The sequence below is a fragment of the Colius striatus genome, chromosome 7 (genome assembly GCF_028858725.1).
Source record: "Colius striatus isolate bColStr4 chromosome 7, bColStr4.1.hap1, whole genome shotgun sequence".
NCBI classification, from domain to species: Eukaryota; Metazoa; Chordata; class Aves; order Coliiformes; family Coliidae; genus Colius; species Colius striatus.
This window is the reverse complement of record NC_084765.1, coordinates 33663884-33682718: the sequence shown is the minus strand read 5'-3', so window position 1 is coordinate 33682718 and position 18835 is coordinate 33663884. Positions and strand designations below refer to the sequence as shown.

Below are 18835 nucleotides of genomic sequence, written 5' to 3'. Positions count from 1 at the left end.
TTGCAGCCCCCTAAGCTCTGAAATGTGCTGCTGGTACATTTGCCATAGTATTATTTTTAGTTACTGTAGCTTCACCAGGGTGGCTCTGTAGCAAAATCAGCTTACCATCCACCTACTTAGAACCCAGCTGAAGGCAAGAGGTGAAAGACGACAGATGAGCAAGGTGAACTCTGCTTGTACCTGGTATTAACCAAAGGAAGCACGTAACGGAGAACAGTGAACATGTAACATCATGCTCAGGGTTGTCCTTTGGGTTTGCATTATGATTCATTAGAGGACATGCAAAATCAAAATGCTTCCTCTGCATGCACCATCTCATCTCACTTTATCCCTTACCCCTCACCTTGGCTGTCAATATTTCTGTGACTGGACATAATATCCCAGGAACAGAGGGATTTGAGTCCAGTGTGCTTCAAATCTGACATGAAACTAATTCCTGCCTGGCCTGAACAAAGTGGGTAATCCTGGGGAGTTCCATGGTGGCTTTATAATATAGGCAGCAGTTGAAGATTGTGGCTGCATAAACATTTTGGAGAAAATGTATCTGTTTTGTGAAGTGCATATTCTTCTGATGAGTTTTCACTGAGAACATTAGATTTTGAACTTTGTTTTGAGGCCTTTTCACATGTAACCTAGATGTTAGTTATGGTAGCTGCTTTCCATAGTCATCCAAATTGCAAAAATGGAAAACAGACATTTTGGTTTGAAGTATTCCTTTGGGAGTGGTTAATTAACATGGTTTTAACCGCTTATTCAAAATGATCATTAGTGCTGCTATGGGGAAAATGATCTTTTCTGAAATAAAGCTACTTGTTCTACATCTGGAAGGTCTGTGTATCGTTATCAAAGCAGTGTTAGCTCCTAGCCTGTTGTGATGCAAAGTGTTGGGCTGGTAGTTACTGATCGTCCCTTCCAGTTTAGTGTTGCTAAGTTGTTAACATGTTGGCTTCAACCACAGGAGTGTGCCATTATTCAGAGGTCAGCATAAGAAAAATAGCTAAAATAGCAAATATTATTGTTATTTGTTATTATTAATAGCTACAATTTTGTGTCTGTGCTTAAACTGTGTTCAGAAGTTGTAGCAACTCAATCTGTGGTAGATGGAACATGATGAACACGTCTTTATTTTAGGTGTGTTTTTTTCCAAGTTATTTTAATGATAGCAGCAATTCTCTTCTGCTTTGGTATACCAGAAACTCTTAATGTAAAATTTACCACAGCAGCACCAAAGTTAATCCTAAATCCTGCTTTCACTTTGGACAAACTAATTGCTTTAGGAGAAGGACATATCTGTATCATGATGGAATAGGTTAACTCTGTTTCCTCCAGATGCACAGTCTGAGTCTGGCTTATTCTCTACAGCACTTAGATTTTTCCCAAAGTGTGTGATTATATGTAAGCTTCTGTTATAAGTAATTTAGTATTTACTATTATGGCAAAGCATCTTGCTAAGTGGATATCCTGTCTTCCTTCCTATAATTTTCCTACAATTAAAATTTCTAAATGCAGAAATTATTCCAAAGAATACTTAGCAGAACCACCTAGAGGAGGTCACACAGGAGCTCATCCAGGTGGGTTTTGAATGTCTCCAGAGAAGGAGACTCCACAACCCATCTGAGCAGCCCATTCCAGTGCTCTCTCACCTCAACAGGGAAGAAATTCTTCCTTATATTTCTTAGGAACCTCTTCTGTTCCAGCTTGTACCCATTACCTCTTGTCCTAATATTGGCCATCACTGAGAAGAGCCTGGCTCCATCCTCCTGAGACCAACCTGTTATGTATTTGTAAACATTAATAAGATCACCTCTTGGTCTCCTCCAAGCTAAATGCAGCTCTTGTACTTTATTGAACAGCTACAAAATTTGTACATTTGTATATACTCTGTGTGTCTCATGTAGGGACATTTCATTGTAGAGGTTATTGGTCTTAAAGCTGGGTGAGGTTGCAGGGAGAAGTATGACTGTAGCTCCCATCATCATTTTGTGAGCTTCATTCACTCATCAGTGAAGTAAATCAGAAGGAAGGCAGATACTTAGAACAAAACAAACTAAAGAAAGCAAAAATGTAGGTTGAGCCTTTTTTCCCCCTGAATTGCTTGTCACATGCCACCTACTCATTTCCTGGTTCTCTTTGGTCACCTCGTATCATCAGATACTTTCCAAGCCTCATGTATGAGCTCAGTGTGGGCCTGTGGTTTTTACAGTCCTCTGAACCCTCAGTACAGAGCTGTCAGTGCCCTGAGAATGTCATCTACAGTAAAGGCTCTCCTAGGTACCATATTTCCACTTGCTAAGAGATTTACTTTATCCATCCTCTATTGCAGCCCAGATGGGCAAATCTGAAGCATGACAAAGCAACTGAAGTTGCACTGAACCCTTCCCTAATTGATTTTGGGTAGCAAAAGGCATTGTTAATACCACTTTTTGGAGTTGGCTTTTGTCCCTGGTCACACATCATTGCTGAAGTGCTCTAACACCACATCCTCATCTTCTTACTAACACCTTGCAATGAGTCACTGGCAACCCAAAGCCTTGTCATGTTGCTGATGCACTCAGTGTCCTCGTATTTTGAATCATTTTTTTTCAGAAAGCAAGACGAGATAGAGGTTGTAAACCTTGTCAGGAAGAATGTTTGATTGATTTTTATATATATGTTCATATATACTCTTGTTTGATTTGCTTTTACACAGATACATTTCAGACTGTCATCTGCTTGGTGAATGTGGTCACGTTTGTTTATGCTTTAAAGTTCAGAAACATCACTGTAGTTAGATCAAACTCAAGAATTCAGGACCGTATTGTCATGATCTCATTGCAATTAGCTGCCTAGAATAATAGCAATTTATATGGACCTAAAATGAAAAAAACAAGCTTTTTTTTAAAATTTAAAATTATAATCTTCCTTCAAAATCTGTCAATGTAATGCAAGTAAACAAAAAGCAGAATGAAGACAAAATCAGAACTGCGAGGGTACTTTCGTTATTACAAATGACATCAAGCTACCAGAGAGGGTACTTTTTATTAGTATAATTTCAAGAGAGTTTTTTGATTCTATGTTTATGCCATGTAAAACAACCTGTAAAGAGAACCCGTTATCAGTGAGATGATGGTGCCTGAAGGAGACTGCCGTGAAGCTAGAGACTATGAGAAATACCAGGTTTAATGCACACAAGTGAGATTTTTACGCATACTAGTCAGGAAATTCAAAGTTAGGATTCCCCTAGCAGCTGTAACTCAGTTCTGTTGTGCAAGAAGACTCTTCTGCTGCTCTTTATGATGATAATTTTTCTACTTTTAATGTGTTTTTGCAAGGTGGCCAAGTTACGATTACTGTGGGAACCATAATGTTAAATTTTGTCTGTCATGCAAGAGAAATTTTACTTGCAATGCTGGATTACTATGCTTCCTGATATGTAATATATGTATTGAGGGGGGAGGAGGAGGAGAGCAATTACATAAAAGCATATTTACATTTTGTTTCAGCATATCAGTATCTCTGAGATTTATGATCTTTGGTGTAGGAGCTGGTTCTTTTTCTTTTTTTTAACGTTTGCATCGTGCTCCACACAATGCAGCTCTCATCTGAGAGATCTGGATGTTACCACACTGCACATAATATAGCATTTTCACAGGAGGATCGAATTCCACCTTGTGTGAGTTGCTTTGCATTTGAATGGGCTGTGATTGCCCTGCATTTGACCAAAAGAATTGCCCAGGCATCTAGGTCCTCTTCAGCTAAAATGATGATCATAGACTGTTTTAGCAGACAGAACAGCATCAGGATTGTCTTCACCAATGAATCCCTTCTGTGCATCTGGACAATCCAGATACCATTCCACCATAGCCTCAAGTTTCAGTTGAGCCAGTATTGAGGAAGAAATGTTTGACTTCCTCTCTTATGCTGAGCCCTAGATAAAAATCTTTTGTATCTTCCAGTTACTGCAGAAAGTGAGGGGAAGTACATGTCCAACATTTTTTTTCCCCTTTTCTTTTTGACTGTTTTTTTATCATTTTCCCCCTGAGCTTTGCCTTTTGGGTGATGTAGGAGAGCTTGTAGTCAAGTGAGAAAGCAAATGGCTCTCCAGGCCCAGGATGTTACTGCTGCTGCTGCCACTGCTTCTGGCATTTTTAATTTCATCTTAGCAAGAACCCTTGGAGATTCAGCAAATAAAATTGTGCTCAGGAATAGGAGTGAGCATTGCAATGCTGACCAAGTCACCTTCAGGCATCAGGAGAGTTTGTGGTAAAGAAGTTCAGCACTTAAAGCACAGGTCACTACTGGGGAAGAGAAGAATCTACTCCAATAGCTGGAAACAGGCACTTATTTTTGTAAATTAAGCTCAAGAGACTAAGTGCAGTTACTGTAAAGCAGGCAAAAGAAATGTCTAAATTATGGAGGGGGAGGTTTTATAAGCAAAATAATTTCACTGGTTACAAACATGTATGAGTACTTTCTTGACTGATACCAGAAGTGTTTTCTTGATCCCTATATTCCTGTTGTTTAATTGATTGCATTTTTTTTTTGTAGTACCCATGTGGAGAAATGGATCTAGACTCTTCCATATCATCTCAAATTTTTGATGATCAAATGGTAAGTCCTTTCATTTGAAAGCACTTTGGAACTTGATGAGAAGTGGGGTTTGGTTTAGATTTAGGTTCTTCGCTTCTCAGAAATGTAAAAACCCAGCAGGTGAAGAAGACTCCTATAGAATTCTCCAGGGCTTTTTTTGTATGTTATTGTTTGAGTTTTCTGGTTTAGTGTTTTTTTCTTTCTGGTGGTGGGTTTTTTTTTTTCTTTCGATAGTGCAAAGTAGTTACTAATCTTTTTAAAAGACCCAAATATTCTGGATTTTTTTTCAACTAATTTCTATGTTGTACTGGTAACTGATAGAAGCATCAGCATAAATACTCAAGTAGCAGCCCAGGAACAAACTGAATTAAAATAAAGACAGCAGATAATACAGCTATAGGGTCTGCCAGACAACAAAAACAGTTTTAGGGCAGCATGAGAAGACATTGGCAGTTTTGACATGTGCACTTCTCATGTGCATCATATTTGCCTATTCTGTATGAACTTCTTTACTGTTGCCCTCTGATAACCTCTCAAGTGCTGTCCAGAGGCTGTTTGTATTGAATGAGCCAGCTGGGTGATGCTGATGCTGAAGTCTGTAACCCTGGCAGCATCCCTGATGAACAAGAATCCTCTCGAGTTTGCTACTGCCCACTGCCCTGTTTCTGTCTTTTAGAACTCTAAAGCAATGCTGTCCTCTCAAAAACCATGTGAAACCTGTACATCCTCATGAGGTCAACAAATGGGTGGAAATGGACTCAATCCTTATGAGGCCCTTCCAGCTTTGAGATATTCTATGAGTGTACAAGAAACAGTGTAAGAATGTAGTAAGTTGGTAGGATTTGGAGAACTTGTGCATCCAATATATGAATGTTAATATTGCTCTTATTAATTAATTTTCAGGCATACCTCTCCCTGTGTTACCCCTTGCTGTGTTGAATGTACCTAATGCTGATAATTAGCTGTTTGCATAATGGAACAAAGCCTAGGAAAGAAACAGTGATTTGTGTTGTTTCTGTAAAAGATCCCCCTAAGGAAAGATGATAATTTTCTCTCTGCAAACCAGAGAGAACACCTGTTTCATCATGGTCTACTTCAGAAGATATGTGGTGGTGACTGATAAACTTTTTTGTTCTCCTTAGGCTCCAGAGGAAGCAAACGACTGCTTGAGTGACCTGCCCAGCCCCTTTGCCTACCTGCTGACCATCCACCTGAAAGAAGGCCGGAACCTGGTTATCCGAGATCGCTGTGGTAAGCCCCACCTTTCAGCTGATTGCCTTTAGAATTCCCATGACTCTTCTTTCACTGACTTCAATTTGGCAGCAGTTGGCTTATTTTTCTTATCACTGATGCAACAAATCATTGACTTGGGTCCCTTGCCTGGGTCAGAGCACTCAATGATTTGGTTTATCCACCTTAGGTACACAGAGGAAGGAGCTGCCCTCTTGCTGCTGCTCTTGTCTGACTGTAAAGTGCCACCTTGGCATCTGTACCTATTCAGGCATTGATCTTGAGAAACTCTATTTGAGCTTAAAAAAGGCAAAGAATATTTTGACATTTATTAAATGATGGAGCTTCTCTAGCAGTGCTTTTTGAGTTATATGCAAAGATTGTAATAAAAGGCAAACCGTTTTTTAAGCCAACAAACTCCTCTAATCTGGAGGAGGACAACATTAAAAAAAAAAGAGTAAAACCAAAAAGACATTCTCAAACAAATTAGAATAGGTTTGTGGGATTCCTGGAGAAACTATGTGAAAGTGCCTGCTGCTAGCCTGGCTCTTTTTCAGGCTGTTGCCACAGGGAGTAAAAGCGGTTATAAGCAGACAACTGGTAGTTTCTCTGCTTGCTGTGGAGAGAAGAGCTGTCCTGCTGGAGGCTCTGCGGAGGCTCATAGGGCTCTGCAGCAGCAGCTGCTTCGGGACCTTCAATCTGAACCTATCAGAGAGTTCTTCTGTGTGTCCAGTCTTTCTGCATTTTAGATTTATTCTTTATTTAATGTTTTCTTTTCTGCATGTGGAAACAGTTCTAATACTTTGGCATTGTAAAATGTGTGAGCAATTTCTCTCTTTTCAGATGAATCAGTAGGGTTTATTCATACAGTCTTAAAGAAAATAAGCTTGCACAGCTTGCAGGTCTGTGAAGGTTTGCATCTGGAGGGACCTGGATGGATTTAGAAACCCTGCATGGGGTGCTTGTTGGGGTTTCCATTATCTATTATCTCAGTTAACTTTTTCCATGCTGGTTTTTCATGTCTTCACCTAACAGTAACTCTTGGCCAAGTATATGCTCTTTTTCCCTCTCTTTGGAAGGAGTGGATGGATACACAGATTAAGATCTTTACAGAAGTATGTATTTCCTAACAGTGTAGCAGTTCATCAGATTTACTAGCAAGCTGCACAAGCCAGAACACATCCAGCTGTTTATGTGGAAAAGATGCTGTAAATGAGCAATTCCAGTGGAGCCGTATTTCTAAAGACAACAAAGCATAGTTTGCTGTAGGCTGCATTTTGTTGTGCAAGAAAGCAAATGCTTGTCTTAGTGAAGCGTTGAATGACACAGTGAAACAACATAAGCAAGAGGCAAAAAAAGGCATTTTGATGAGTCTCTCTTGCTTTGTGGTAAATGACCACTCATTTAGTAAACTAAAGTATGTGGCGATGCATCATTCAATAAAATTATTTCTGTTTTCTTGCACAGGCACTGGGAGGGGAGAAAATAGTGACTTAATGATTATTTTTCAGTCACCACCATGTTGCAATGATGGCTCCTTAAAAAAAAAAAAAAAAAAAAGGCATGCTGCTGATGCCCTGATGAGGTAACATCTTTAATAGGTCTCTGCTGTCCTTCTGCTTACTTGGGATCTTTGCGTGACACTCGGGCCTGACCTGCAACCGCTGTGCTTTTTGCAATGTGTTTTTAAAAGCGAGAAGTTGTCAGCGTTGCTCATCTCTCCAATGTGAGAAAACCTCAGAGAAAACTTGTGGGCCTGAAGAACGTGACTTCCCTCTTCTCCCCTTGCCATGAAGCTGGATATAGCTGCTGTGCTGGGGTGTATCAGTTTGCCCAGAATAATCTGAATACAGGAACATACTGTCTGCAGCTGGTGGATCCCGCGAGTCAGACATGGTTTGGGCTGAAGGTCAAGTCGTCCTCATTCACATTTGGGGAACAGCAAACCTCTAGAGCTGACGAAGCAATGCTGTCTGACACAGCTGGGAAAGGGTTTCAGTGGTTTCAGTCCATCTTCTCCAAGGTTTTCTGCATGCAATGAGGAGCTCTCCAGGGGGTAATGCTGAGGTGCTGGTCCTGTGTTTAATGTGTGTGTTGGAGTCTGAAACCTTCTCTGGTCAGCCTTGTGTAAGCAACTGCAAAAATGCTCTGGTTAGGTAGCAGTGGTGGCAGAGTGTGGGAGTTTATAGGTAGGATTAGTAAGGTTCTCCTATTCAAGTAAAGTGGCCGTAGCCTGTGGTAACTTCTTGCCTGGTTATTGCTGGAAACTCACTCCATATACTGTGTGGTGTGCTCTATGTTAAATAACAAAATGTTCATGTGAAGAGCATGGACTGAGTGAGGAGTATATGCTGCATCTTTAACCTAAGTCAGGTTTAACATAAATCTTGCAAATTTCCTAAATTTTACAGAGTTGCAGAATAGTGGGGGTTGGAAGGGACCTCTAGAGATCATCCAATCTAATCCCCTGCAAAAGCAGATTCACCTATCAGGTTACACAGGAACGTGTCCAGTTGAGTTTGGAAACTTCCAGACACTCCCACACTCTCCATGGGCAGCCTGTGCCAGGGCTCCCTCATCTGAACTGTAAAAAAGTTTTTCCTTGTGTTAAAGTGGAACTTTCTGTGTTCCAGCTTGTGCCTGTTACCCCTTTTCCTGTCTTTTCACTGGGCGCTACAGAAAAAGGACTGGCCCCATCCTCTTGACACCTGCCATTTAGGTATTTAGGGGGGTTGATTTGGTCCTCCCTCAGTCTTATCCAGGCTAAACAGCCCCAGGTCCCACAGCCTTTCCTCATAAGGAAGATGCTCCAGTCCCCTCATCATCTTGGTGGCCCTGCACTGGCCTCTCTCTGGCAATTCCCTGTCCCACTTGAGCTGGGGAGTCCAGAACTGGACACAGGACTCCAGATGAGGCCTCACCAGGGCAGAGTAGAGGGGGAGAAGAACCCCCCTCCACCTGCTGCCCACGCTCTTCTTGATGCATCCCAGGATGCTATTGGCCTTGTTGGCCACAAGGGCACATTGCTGGCTCATAGAATCATAGAATGGTAGGGGTTGGAAGGGACCTCTAGAGATCACTTAGTCCAATGCCCCTGCAGAAGCAGGTCCACTTAGATCAGGTCGCATAGGAACATGTCCAGGCGGGTCTTGAAGACCTCCAAGGATGGTTAGTTTATTATCAAACAGGACTCCCAGGACTCTCTCTGCAGAGCTGCTCTCCATCAGGTCACCCCCAGCCTGTCCTGTTTCATGGGGTTGTTCCTCCCCAGATGCAGGACTCTGCACTTGTCCTTGTTGAACCTCATGAGATTCCTCTCTTCCCTCTCGCTGAATGGCAGCACAGCCTTCTGGTGAATATCAGCCAGTCTTCCCAGTTTGGTGTCATTAGGGAGCTTGCTGAGAGCATGCTGTGTCCCCTCACCCAGGTCGTAGATGATGTTGCATAACCTGCGCGGTTCCCGCGCGCGCCCGTTGCCCCCGTTTCGCTGCCCACCTCCCGCGGTGGGCGTGCGGCCGCTGCCCTCTCGTGGCGGCTCCTGGATTACACGGTGCTCTTGAAATTCGAGCGAGCGAAGTCTCTCGTGCTGGTGTCCATCTTTGTTTCTGCCTCTGTTGCAATGAGAAGTGCGTGTATATATTTGTGTGTATATAAATATACATAAAGTGAATCTAAGGTGTGTGACAAAGGAGAAGTAATTCTGCCATTGGAAAAGGGCTTTGGCAGGAAACTCCAGCCCCTCCTCAGCAAATCCACAGAGCTCTCCTGGAATTTGCTCATTAAATTCTCAACAGTTACTAAGTAGGAATTAATTACACCTGGCTGAGTGAAGGTGAGCAGATTAAAAACTTTTAATCAGTGATGGCACTGCTTGATCACAACTTAACTAAATCAACTGTCAAGTGTGAAATGTGGCTCTGAAGTGGCATCTTTTAACAGTCTTATTCAGCTCTTTGTCATGAATAGGATATTTAGTTACTTTTAAGATATATAACCTTTTTTCCTCTTTGTTACTAGCCGTGGAAAGACATAGATTTTGCTACTGCTACTCCTGTGCCTAAAGGGAGCCTACCTGAAAGTAAGAGAGAACTTTTTACAGGGTCATGTGGTGACAGGTCAAGGTGTAATGGCTTCAAGCTGAAAGTGAGTAGATTTAGATTAAATATGAAGAAGAAATTATTCACTATGAAGGTGATGAGGCAATTGAATGGTTTGCCCAGAGAAGCTGTGGATACCCCATCCCTGGTTCTGTTGATTACTAAAGGCCAAAAAGTCAATATGTGACTTTACTTTGCCCAGCTTTCCCAATATTTTTTCAGACTATTTGACTTGTTATATGCTGCTCTTTCCAAGATACGTTCCCTTTAGTGTGATATAAATTCCTCCTTCACTTTACCAGATTTTTATTACTAATTTTTTTCCCATTCTTTGTAGTATTATCCCTGTTAGCATCTACTCTTTCCTATTTTTCTCTTCACTTTTTGCCTCTTGTATTGTTTTATGTCTTTTTGTTGTGTCTCTCCAGTCCCTGACTTTCTGTAGTTCCTTTCCTTGTACCTGCCCTCTGTAGAGAGGGTGCAGTGCATCAGCTGCATGTTCCTCCTGTAAAGTGCATAAGCAATGCAGGAAAAAAAAGAGAGTTACAGTGTTTTCTTCTCCTCACATTTTTTAAGGGAAAGAAGAAGCCTCCATACAGCAGCACCCAATATGTGTCCCCAAGCCAAGGAAGCAGAGTGCTGTTAGAACAGGATCTTGCTTCTGACAAAAAGTGGAGAGGCTCCAAAAAAATACCTCTCTGTGTCAAAATTACAGTGTGGTCTGCCTTGGAGATGCAGGATGGGAGACGTGTTGCCTGTTGGTCATCAGCTTGCTTGGAGTCTGATTTACTTGCTTCTTAGGATACGGTCTAACTCAGTTATGCATTAGAAACTAAGCTGATGGCGAGGTGCGCTCAGCCTGTGTCATTCACATTACCTACATGTACGTTTGGTGCCTAATGTTAGATGGTGCATGGGTTCCTGTAATTTATAGTTCTTGTAATTGATGACACAAATACTGAAGGTTATGGATCTATGTCTGGGTTTTGCCTGCTTTTTGAAGTACTACTGTTAGCAGATGATGCATTTTAGTGATGTCGAGGAGTTTGTGATTTATGTAGTTTTAATACTGTAAATGGATAATAAAGCAGAGAAGTGTTTTATTAATTAGATGTCTGTGAAACACTTTTCTGCAGAAAAGAGATGATTACTGCAGATATTATTTGGCTTAAAATATTCAAACGTTATTAATCATCAGTGCTCCAAGTGTTGTCATTTTGTTGCACCCTTAGTGGTTTATGTCCTCATCGAGCCTGTTTTTGTGACTTGCAAATTCCAACTCCACTCACTCTGAACTAGGAGAGACTGGAGCCCATTTCTACTTGCTGTTTCACTTTCACAGGGGAAGGTGATGCCTCATGTTCGTTTGAGTCAGTCTAATGAAATCTGAAATGTCCTGCTCCTTTATGGCTCTGAGATGCTCTGACTGTGCACATTACTGCCTGTACGAGTCACCTTTCCACAATGGTGAGGCTGGGACACTGAGCAGCACTGTGATGCCACGGCTGTAAGGAGGTGCTACCTTCCTTGAGTTGACAAACACAGCTCCACTACCATAAAAAAAACCCAACCCAGTTTTTTGAGTGCCTGTAAGGGTGAGAAGCCCCTCCTGTTTCCAAATCTTGTACTTTTAAAGTTTGCATATATTTTTTTCATCTGTTAAACAGTACAGTTACAAGAAATCTATTTCTCACATGTGATGTCAGCTGGTGAGAAGCTGTGGTCTCGCCCCTCTACCCCCCCCCACCCCCAGCTACATTGCTCCATCCTGAATTCTGTGTGTGTCTCTTTTCTGCATGTTTTCATGTTTTCTAGATTTTTACAGGAACTTTGTGCCTCACCTCTGTTTCTTTCTTTTGGGTTTCTCTTGTTTTTTCTTCCTGCTCTGTGATTTTGCTCTCAATTTCTTTCTTGTCTTATGTGATGCAGGCAGCTGAACATGCAAAGGTGGCAGGGTGGGTTGCAGGAGTACAGAACAGGCCATCATCTCACTGGATGCATCCTGCTTCCACTGTTCAGCACATCATCATCTGCTCTCAGACCTCACAACACCCACTGTCAGGGAGTCCAGGGGGTCTCCTGGAGCTGGCATAGAGGCTGTGCAGCTTTGCATGGTCAGCTCTTAACATCAGTGGGAGCTGTGCCAAAACTCAGTCATCCAAGGACATAAAAATGAAAGAGGACAGAAAACCATATACTTTAAGCAGCAATGAACCTGCAGTAGCCCACTGTTCGTAACTCTGGGCTATCTGTTGCCTGGGTCCACGCTGATACCAGAGTGCTGAAGAAAGGGATGCGTTTGTGCTTTGCTGAGTGTTTGTCAGCTTAGAGCAAGTCCATTGTTTGGAAAGCAAACGCTCAGAGCAATTAGGCTGAATCACTCCCTGCAAACACGCTGATTAATTTAGACTTTCTCTGTTTTCAGGGTATCTGCAATTAGATCATTAGTCCTTCACATTTATTAATTATTGAGATGTATTAGGCAACTTTTCACACTTCTTTTTGAAAGGGGTAATCACAGCTAATTTATAACTGCTAGGAATGGGAGTGGTGCTGGGTATTTATTTTGATGTTTGCTGGATCCCATATAGCTGTGCTTACAAAGACTTGCGCTGCCAGCGTCCAGCCCTGCCAATTCCCGTGCCTGGAAGTGCAACGTGAAACTTTGTTCTTCCACACAGTGATCCCTGCAAGCATCCCTCCTGAACTGGCTGTGGGAAGTGAATGCACTGAGATAGGAACCTTGGGAAAATACCTTGAGTTCAAATAAAAGCAATGAATCCATTGTGTACATAGCCACCATTGATAAATGAATGCTAAATTTAGGAATATGGCAATGGCAGCACTGGAAGAGACTATGTAGCACCTAGGGAATAGACCATGGCTCTTTTGTAGGTAAATGTAATTTAGATAACAGGTTTCTTAAACTGTTCAGGCTCTGTCAGTTGTCAGAGTCGGCTCTTGGAATGGCAACTGCCTGCACCAACAGCTCACACTGCATCTTTCTGGGACCCCTAATAAGGCGCTTTTGTAAGGCCAACAACTGAGAGTACAAAAAGATGCAACTACTTGATCTTCTGTCTGGTTAGCGATATAAAAGTGGCTTCTGCCCTGTCTTAGTGCCCTCCTGTGCTTCTGTACCCGAGCCCTGACTGGGAATGCAATGTTGACTTGGACTAACAATGTTTTCTTAGGGTCTTGAGATTTTTCTTTATTTGTTTCTTTTAATTTGTTTTTTTAAACACAGTTGCTGAAGTCTCTTGCATAGAACATTCCACATCTTCTTCTTCATTCTGTTAATACTCAGTTCAGGCTTTTTTTGTCCTCTTATCCTCAGCGGCTGCAGGTTTGTGTATGTACTTCACATTTCTCTGGTGTTTTTGGTTTGTTATGGTGGGGTTTGGGGTTTTTTGGTTTGTGGGGTGGGGATTTTGAATTTGTTTTTGCTTTTCTGTTGGTGTATTTTCCCTTGGAACCTATTGGTGTTGCTTGTTTCCATCTGGCCACGTAAAACTAACTGGGCGCAAAACTTTCCAAAATTACCTGAATTTCCTACCACTAGAATGCTATTTCTGATTTTCCTTTGAGCCTTGATCTCAGATATTTCACTGCAAAAATACAGTGGTTTTCCACTTAAAAGAAAAGTATGTGTTCCATTTTAAAATGCCTTTACTCCTTATTGTAAATAACTTCAGTAATTCCATTTCTAGGAAAGATTTTAGGAAAATTATTCTTTATGTGCATATAAAATAAATCCTTCATTTCCTCCTTCAGATTAATATGGCGTGTTTTAACCAAAACTTAAGATGGTCTAGGTTATATTTCACACTGTTCTTTGATATCTCAGGATTTTAAGGCAACTTGGTGGTATTTTTTATGAATTTATTTATGTAGTAAGACTTGTTTCATATGCTACGTTTCCAGTAAGTTGACTCCTATAAAATAGTGTGTGGCTTGAAGTTATATCAGGTCTTCAGGGGTGTTTTTTTTGTCGGATTATTTTTTGTTTTCTAATTATGAAGCAAGTGTATAGTAGTATCAAACCCAGTTGATGTGATGCTTCTCTCGGTAGCTGCTAGAGGGCAGCAGTATCCATTTAAAAACACCATTAACAGTTTCTTAGGCTGCTAGACCCTCTCGTGCTGCTTTGTCCCAGCAACTTGTACTCACTGAAGCTTGCTCAGATTTCAGCTGTTTGGTCTGCTTGCACTGCTACTTTTTAGTCCTAGTGGAAGAAAATAGAAGTAAAATAGGTATTACAGAAACGAATTCAAGAGAGCATCACAGTTGAGGTGTGTGCTCTTTCTCTAATGGGAGAATGGGGCCAGCTGATGGAATGACTTTTTACTCTTCCTGGATTTGATTTCAATTGAGAAGCAGATCCTGTTTGATCTATGCATTCTGTCCATATATTTTACTGTGTGAGAACCTTCTCATCATTGCTCAATATTTAAATTAACCTCAAAGCTTCACGCCTTGCTTTGCCTACCAGAAAAATTATTTTTTTGATTTAAACTCTTAAGTGATTTGGAGAATAATCAGTCTTCGTGTGTTACCCTGCTGACACGTGACTACAGCTGATGGGACTGAGATGAACAAGTTCAGACCTTGCATTGCAGAAGACCCTGGATGTACATGCTTAAAAGCTGGCTCTGTTGCCTTCTCTAGGAAATGACTGCTGAAAAGCTTTATTTTCTATTTTTTTTTTTAAATGGCCTGGCTTCTTAAGAAAATTATTGGATGCCTGTTGTGTCTAAATGCAAATTATACAAAAGATGTCCTTTCCTAGGCCAGTCCATCTCTAAAATCCCTAGGTACTTTTTTTAAAAGTTACACTCTTTTGGCTAGATTGTGGATTTTCTCTAATAAATAGATTTTAATAGATGTACGTGTCATCCCAATCTTGAATCCCGAAGCTGTCAAACCTGGAATTCATATGCAGTTGGTAATTGGCAGTCTGTGCTGTTCATCTCATCAAGCCCTGTCCACCTGGTTTATTTCTCATTCCTCATCTCCTCTTTAACCTATTTTGATCTCCTGGATGCCATCTGGGACATCTTAAAAGAAAAAGAGAAATGAGCATGCTGACCCAGGGAGATACAGGAGGTTCAGAAGCAACTTGGGAGAAGCCTTGAAAGCCTTGGAAAGGGTTGCTCTGCCAGTCCAGCCCCATCCTTTCTCTCCTGGCCATCCCAGTCCGCCCCAGCAAACCCCCCTGAGCCCCAGTGCTCGCCGAGCTGGAGGTGAAAGTCCACCCGTTTGCCAGCGCAGCGGTGTCAGCCCGTCATTTGTATGATCCGGGAGCCGCCGACCCCTTTCCCCTTGCCTGCCTAGTTGAGATGTTACCCCTCTGACAGCCCGACAGGCGAGCGCTGCCGAAACCCGCACGCCCCTCCACAATTATTTTCCCTAACAATTAACACTGGTACTAACTTGACACCTTTTCCTTGTCTGGCTTTTGTAAACCATCATCCCTTTTTCTATTAATTCCCGGCGTTAATATTTTCTTTCGCGCGAGTGCCGCCGCTCACCCGTGAAACAGTTTGAACATTATGTAGCTGTCAAGATAGCGAGGGATTACCCAGTGTGCCTTGCCAGAGTAAGTGACACCACTGAGGCCCCGGTTTGAGATGTTTATTTTGAGAGTAAGCTGACAAGCATGAAGGCCTGATCCCAGAGTGGCAATCTTATTTAATTAAAGGCCCCTTTTTATTATAGCTTTCTTCCCCATCTCACTGGGTTTTATATGTTTTAATAGAAATATATATATATTTCTATTAATATGTAGTTATACAAATATATATTCATTTTATCTACTTATATATGTGTATATATAAAAAAATATAAATTAATATAAAGACGTTCTCTTTTATATATATATATATATGAGAATGATTTCTAAAGCCTGGCTCACATGAGCAGTGCTGGGCAGCCCTTCCCCCTCTTTTATTTTTCTTTTCCTCTATGAAACCTGGAAAGCTTTCAGAGCAGTAATGCAATTGGGAAGCTTACTTAGCTATAGTCTTCTTGCCTCCCATCCTTGGAGAAAGGAGTTTTATCCTTGCAGATATTGAACTCGCTGGCTGTTTGCTTTCTCTGTCTCCTCTTTCTCTCTTTGCAGGTTTTGCTATCATTCAGGAGGTTTCTGTGCCAGAAGCAGACGAGTTATGGCCATAGACCACCTGCTTCCATCACAGAATCACTCTCTTCGTGCTTTCATTTCATCAGTTGCTTCCCTTGTCTTCAGCCAGTTGCTATTTCAAGCACAGAATAGGTTGTGGCAGTTATTATTACTATTACTACTGTTATTTTTAATAATGCAGCTTTCTCCTGCTTTATCCTGTAAATAAAAGCCATTTTGTGTGTGTATGTGTGTGTTTTGTTTTTTATTTTCTTAAAAATGCTGCCAGAAACTGGCACTAAAGGGCTCAACGCTGTTATTTCTCAACTTCTGTATCCTCTGAGGGCCATTGCCAACATTGTGGAGCTACAATTTATCTATGTCTTCCCACTCATGTTGGAAAGTGTGTTGGTTTTAAGCTATACCTTTTATGTAAGAGTATAATCATAGTTCTGAGAAGGATTCTAGGGAAAGGTCTAGTCCTATTCCATTGAAAACAATGAGAAGCTGCCCTCTGACTTCCTTGGCATTGGATCAGACCTTTATTATTATGCTCTCTTAAAGGAGAAGATGAAACTTCTTTTTAAGTTTTCAGCATCTTTTCACAGAAGGGAGTTGAATTACTGTTTAGGAAAAGGACCAGCTGCAGGTAGTATTTGAAAACCCACTGATACTGTCCATTTGTGACTGAAACACCCTTTATGTGCAGAATTGTCCAGGGCTCTACAATTCTTCTCTTTTAAAATTTAAACAGAACAAAAACTTTCTGTAATCCTTAAAAACAAGTCTGTGTGTCTCAGGAGCACAGTTCTTTACTGGGTAATTCCAAATAGATGCTAAAACATAGCTCTTTTTTCCTCGAGTCTGCATAACATGTAACACTGATCAGAGCTTTGGATGTTTGGATTTTCCACATTCTCATTGTTTCCCCATACTACTGACAAGACTGAGTACTGGTCTTACACTGGGCTATCCTGAGCTGCTATGCATTTGTTGGTCAGGATCTCAGCGGCAGCCAGGGAGAGCAAGTTCAATTTTTTTCTGAATGTGAAATCTGGGATAGGAGTTGGTAGGACTTTTCCTGCTGGCAGCTCGTACTGTGGCTGAGGGACAGCCAGGACTATTGTGTTAACTGTGGTATTCTTCTAATGAAATGGAACTGTTAGGAAGGAAATTTAATTCCAAATGTATAGTGCAGACAATATTGAACATGACAAATGAATGGCAGCTGGGATCAGTTAATTGTATATGCTGCTGCACCTCAGTTTTATCCTGTCCCTTATTTCCAGCTTGTGAAGTGATTTTTTTTTTTTTTCAATCTGTATGACTTACTAAATCAACCATCTAGTTAAATCCTTCGTGTGCCTTGCTCCTTCTTTTGTATGGTGTCCTGCAAGGTGGTTGGTGTTAGTGCAGATGCTGCTGGTTTAATAGCAATAATAAAAAGTTGATTCCCTCTTCTGTTTTCCTTTGACAGCTGCAAGTCTTTCTATTGCTGTCGAGTGGCACGAGCCTCACGCTCTGTCCATGGACATCTGCTCCATAAAAATATGGGATATTATTGCCATGGCAAATTGTGCCACTTGGATGAAAAAAAATGTTACCTGAATATTGCTTGTTGTCTTTACAGAGTCTGTTCTTTGTGCGTTTTTTATCCTGAGTTGCTGAAAAATGTCAGTGTTTTTTCACTGAAACTTCAAATTTGATTTTAAGAAAATTGGCAAGTGACAGCAGTGATGAAATCCTGATGGATATTTTAGCTATTGTTACTGGTTTCCTTGGAGCTCCTGTCCAAGTTACGATGCTTTTGAGTTTTGGTCTTTTTATATATTCATAGTTGCAGGATCCCATTTTCTCTCTTCCACTGCGTGTGGTGTTAGTTGGCCTGTAAATCGTCCTTCGTCCCTGCTTCTGTTCGCTCTTTTCCCAAACTAAAATGTTTACTAAGTTGCTAAAGAGTAACTAACATTCTTTAAGAATAGCACTGTGATGATAAAGCAAATGATGAAGAATTTTTGTTGCTTGCATTCACACTATTTTCTGGTTCTGTTCGATAGATTTCATCTATAAACTACCAATTTTTCTATAGATAATTAAGTATATGTGTATATATATAAAAAAATCATTGCTGTGAATTATTGTTATTTATTCTTCTATGAAAATATCATTTAAGATTGTGGGGTTTATATGGGAGCAGTGCTAATCTGTTTTTTACAAATGAATTATCACAGGTACAAGTGACCCGTATGTGAAGTTTAAACTGAATGGGAAAACTCTTTATAAAAGTAAAGTAGTCTACAAGAACCTCAACCCAGTCTGGGATGAGACTGTTGTGCTGCCCGTACAGACCCTCGATCAAAAACTCTGGATCAAGGTAAGTTTTGGGTGTAGAGTTTTGAAAGATGGGTAAATATTTTCGTTAAGCAATTATTTTCAGCTTTAGAAATGTATTGATTTTTATTCACTGTAGCAGCATAACATAAAAAACGATCTGGTTTAAGAGTTTCAGCAATTTCAAATTAAAATGAACATATGTCTTTTCCAGATTTTACTCCCATGTTTTGCTTTCTGTCTGCAAAAAAACAAAACCCCAAACCCAAGTTGAAATAAAACTCCTTGACTGGATATGTTTAAATCTGTGGAGCTAAATTCTGCCCGCTCTTACTGTGCTTGTGCAAACACAGTGAAACCAATAGCGGTTTCATAAGCACGTTTTAAGAGTGTAATTTGGCTGGGCTGGAGAGAATTATTACCTGGGATGCAGCCGTGACAAGTAGCAAAGCCTTTTCTCATTATGAGTAACGTTACAGTTACCAGA

The 18835-nt window shown here is 40.9% G+C and overlaps 1 protein-coding gene across 1 annotated transcript in view; it reads left to right on the top strand.

The window, feature by feature from the left end:
- Positions 1-18835, top strand: part of MCTP2 (multiple C2 and transmembrane domain containing 2) — a 123261-nt gene that overhangs the window by 19286 nt on the left and 85140 nt on the right. The window contains exons 4-6 of the mRNA XM_061999141.1: positions 4528-4590; positions 5712-5820; positions 18249-18391. Of these exons, the coding sequence (XP_061855125.1) occupies positions 4528-4590; positions 5712-5820; positions 18249-18391 (315 nt within the window). The remainder of the gene's footprint in view (positions 1-4527; positions 4591-5711; positions 5821-18248; positions 18392-18835) is intronic.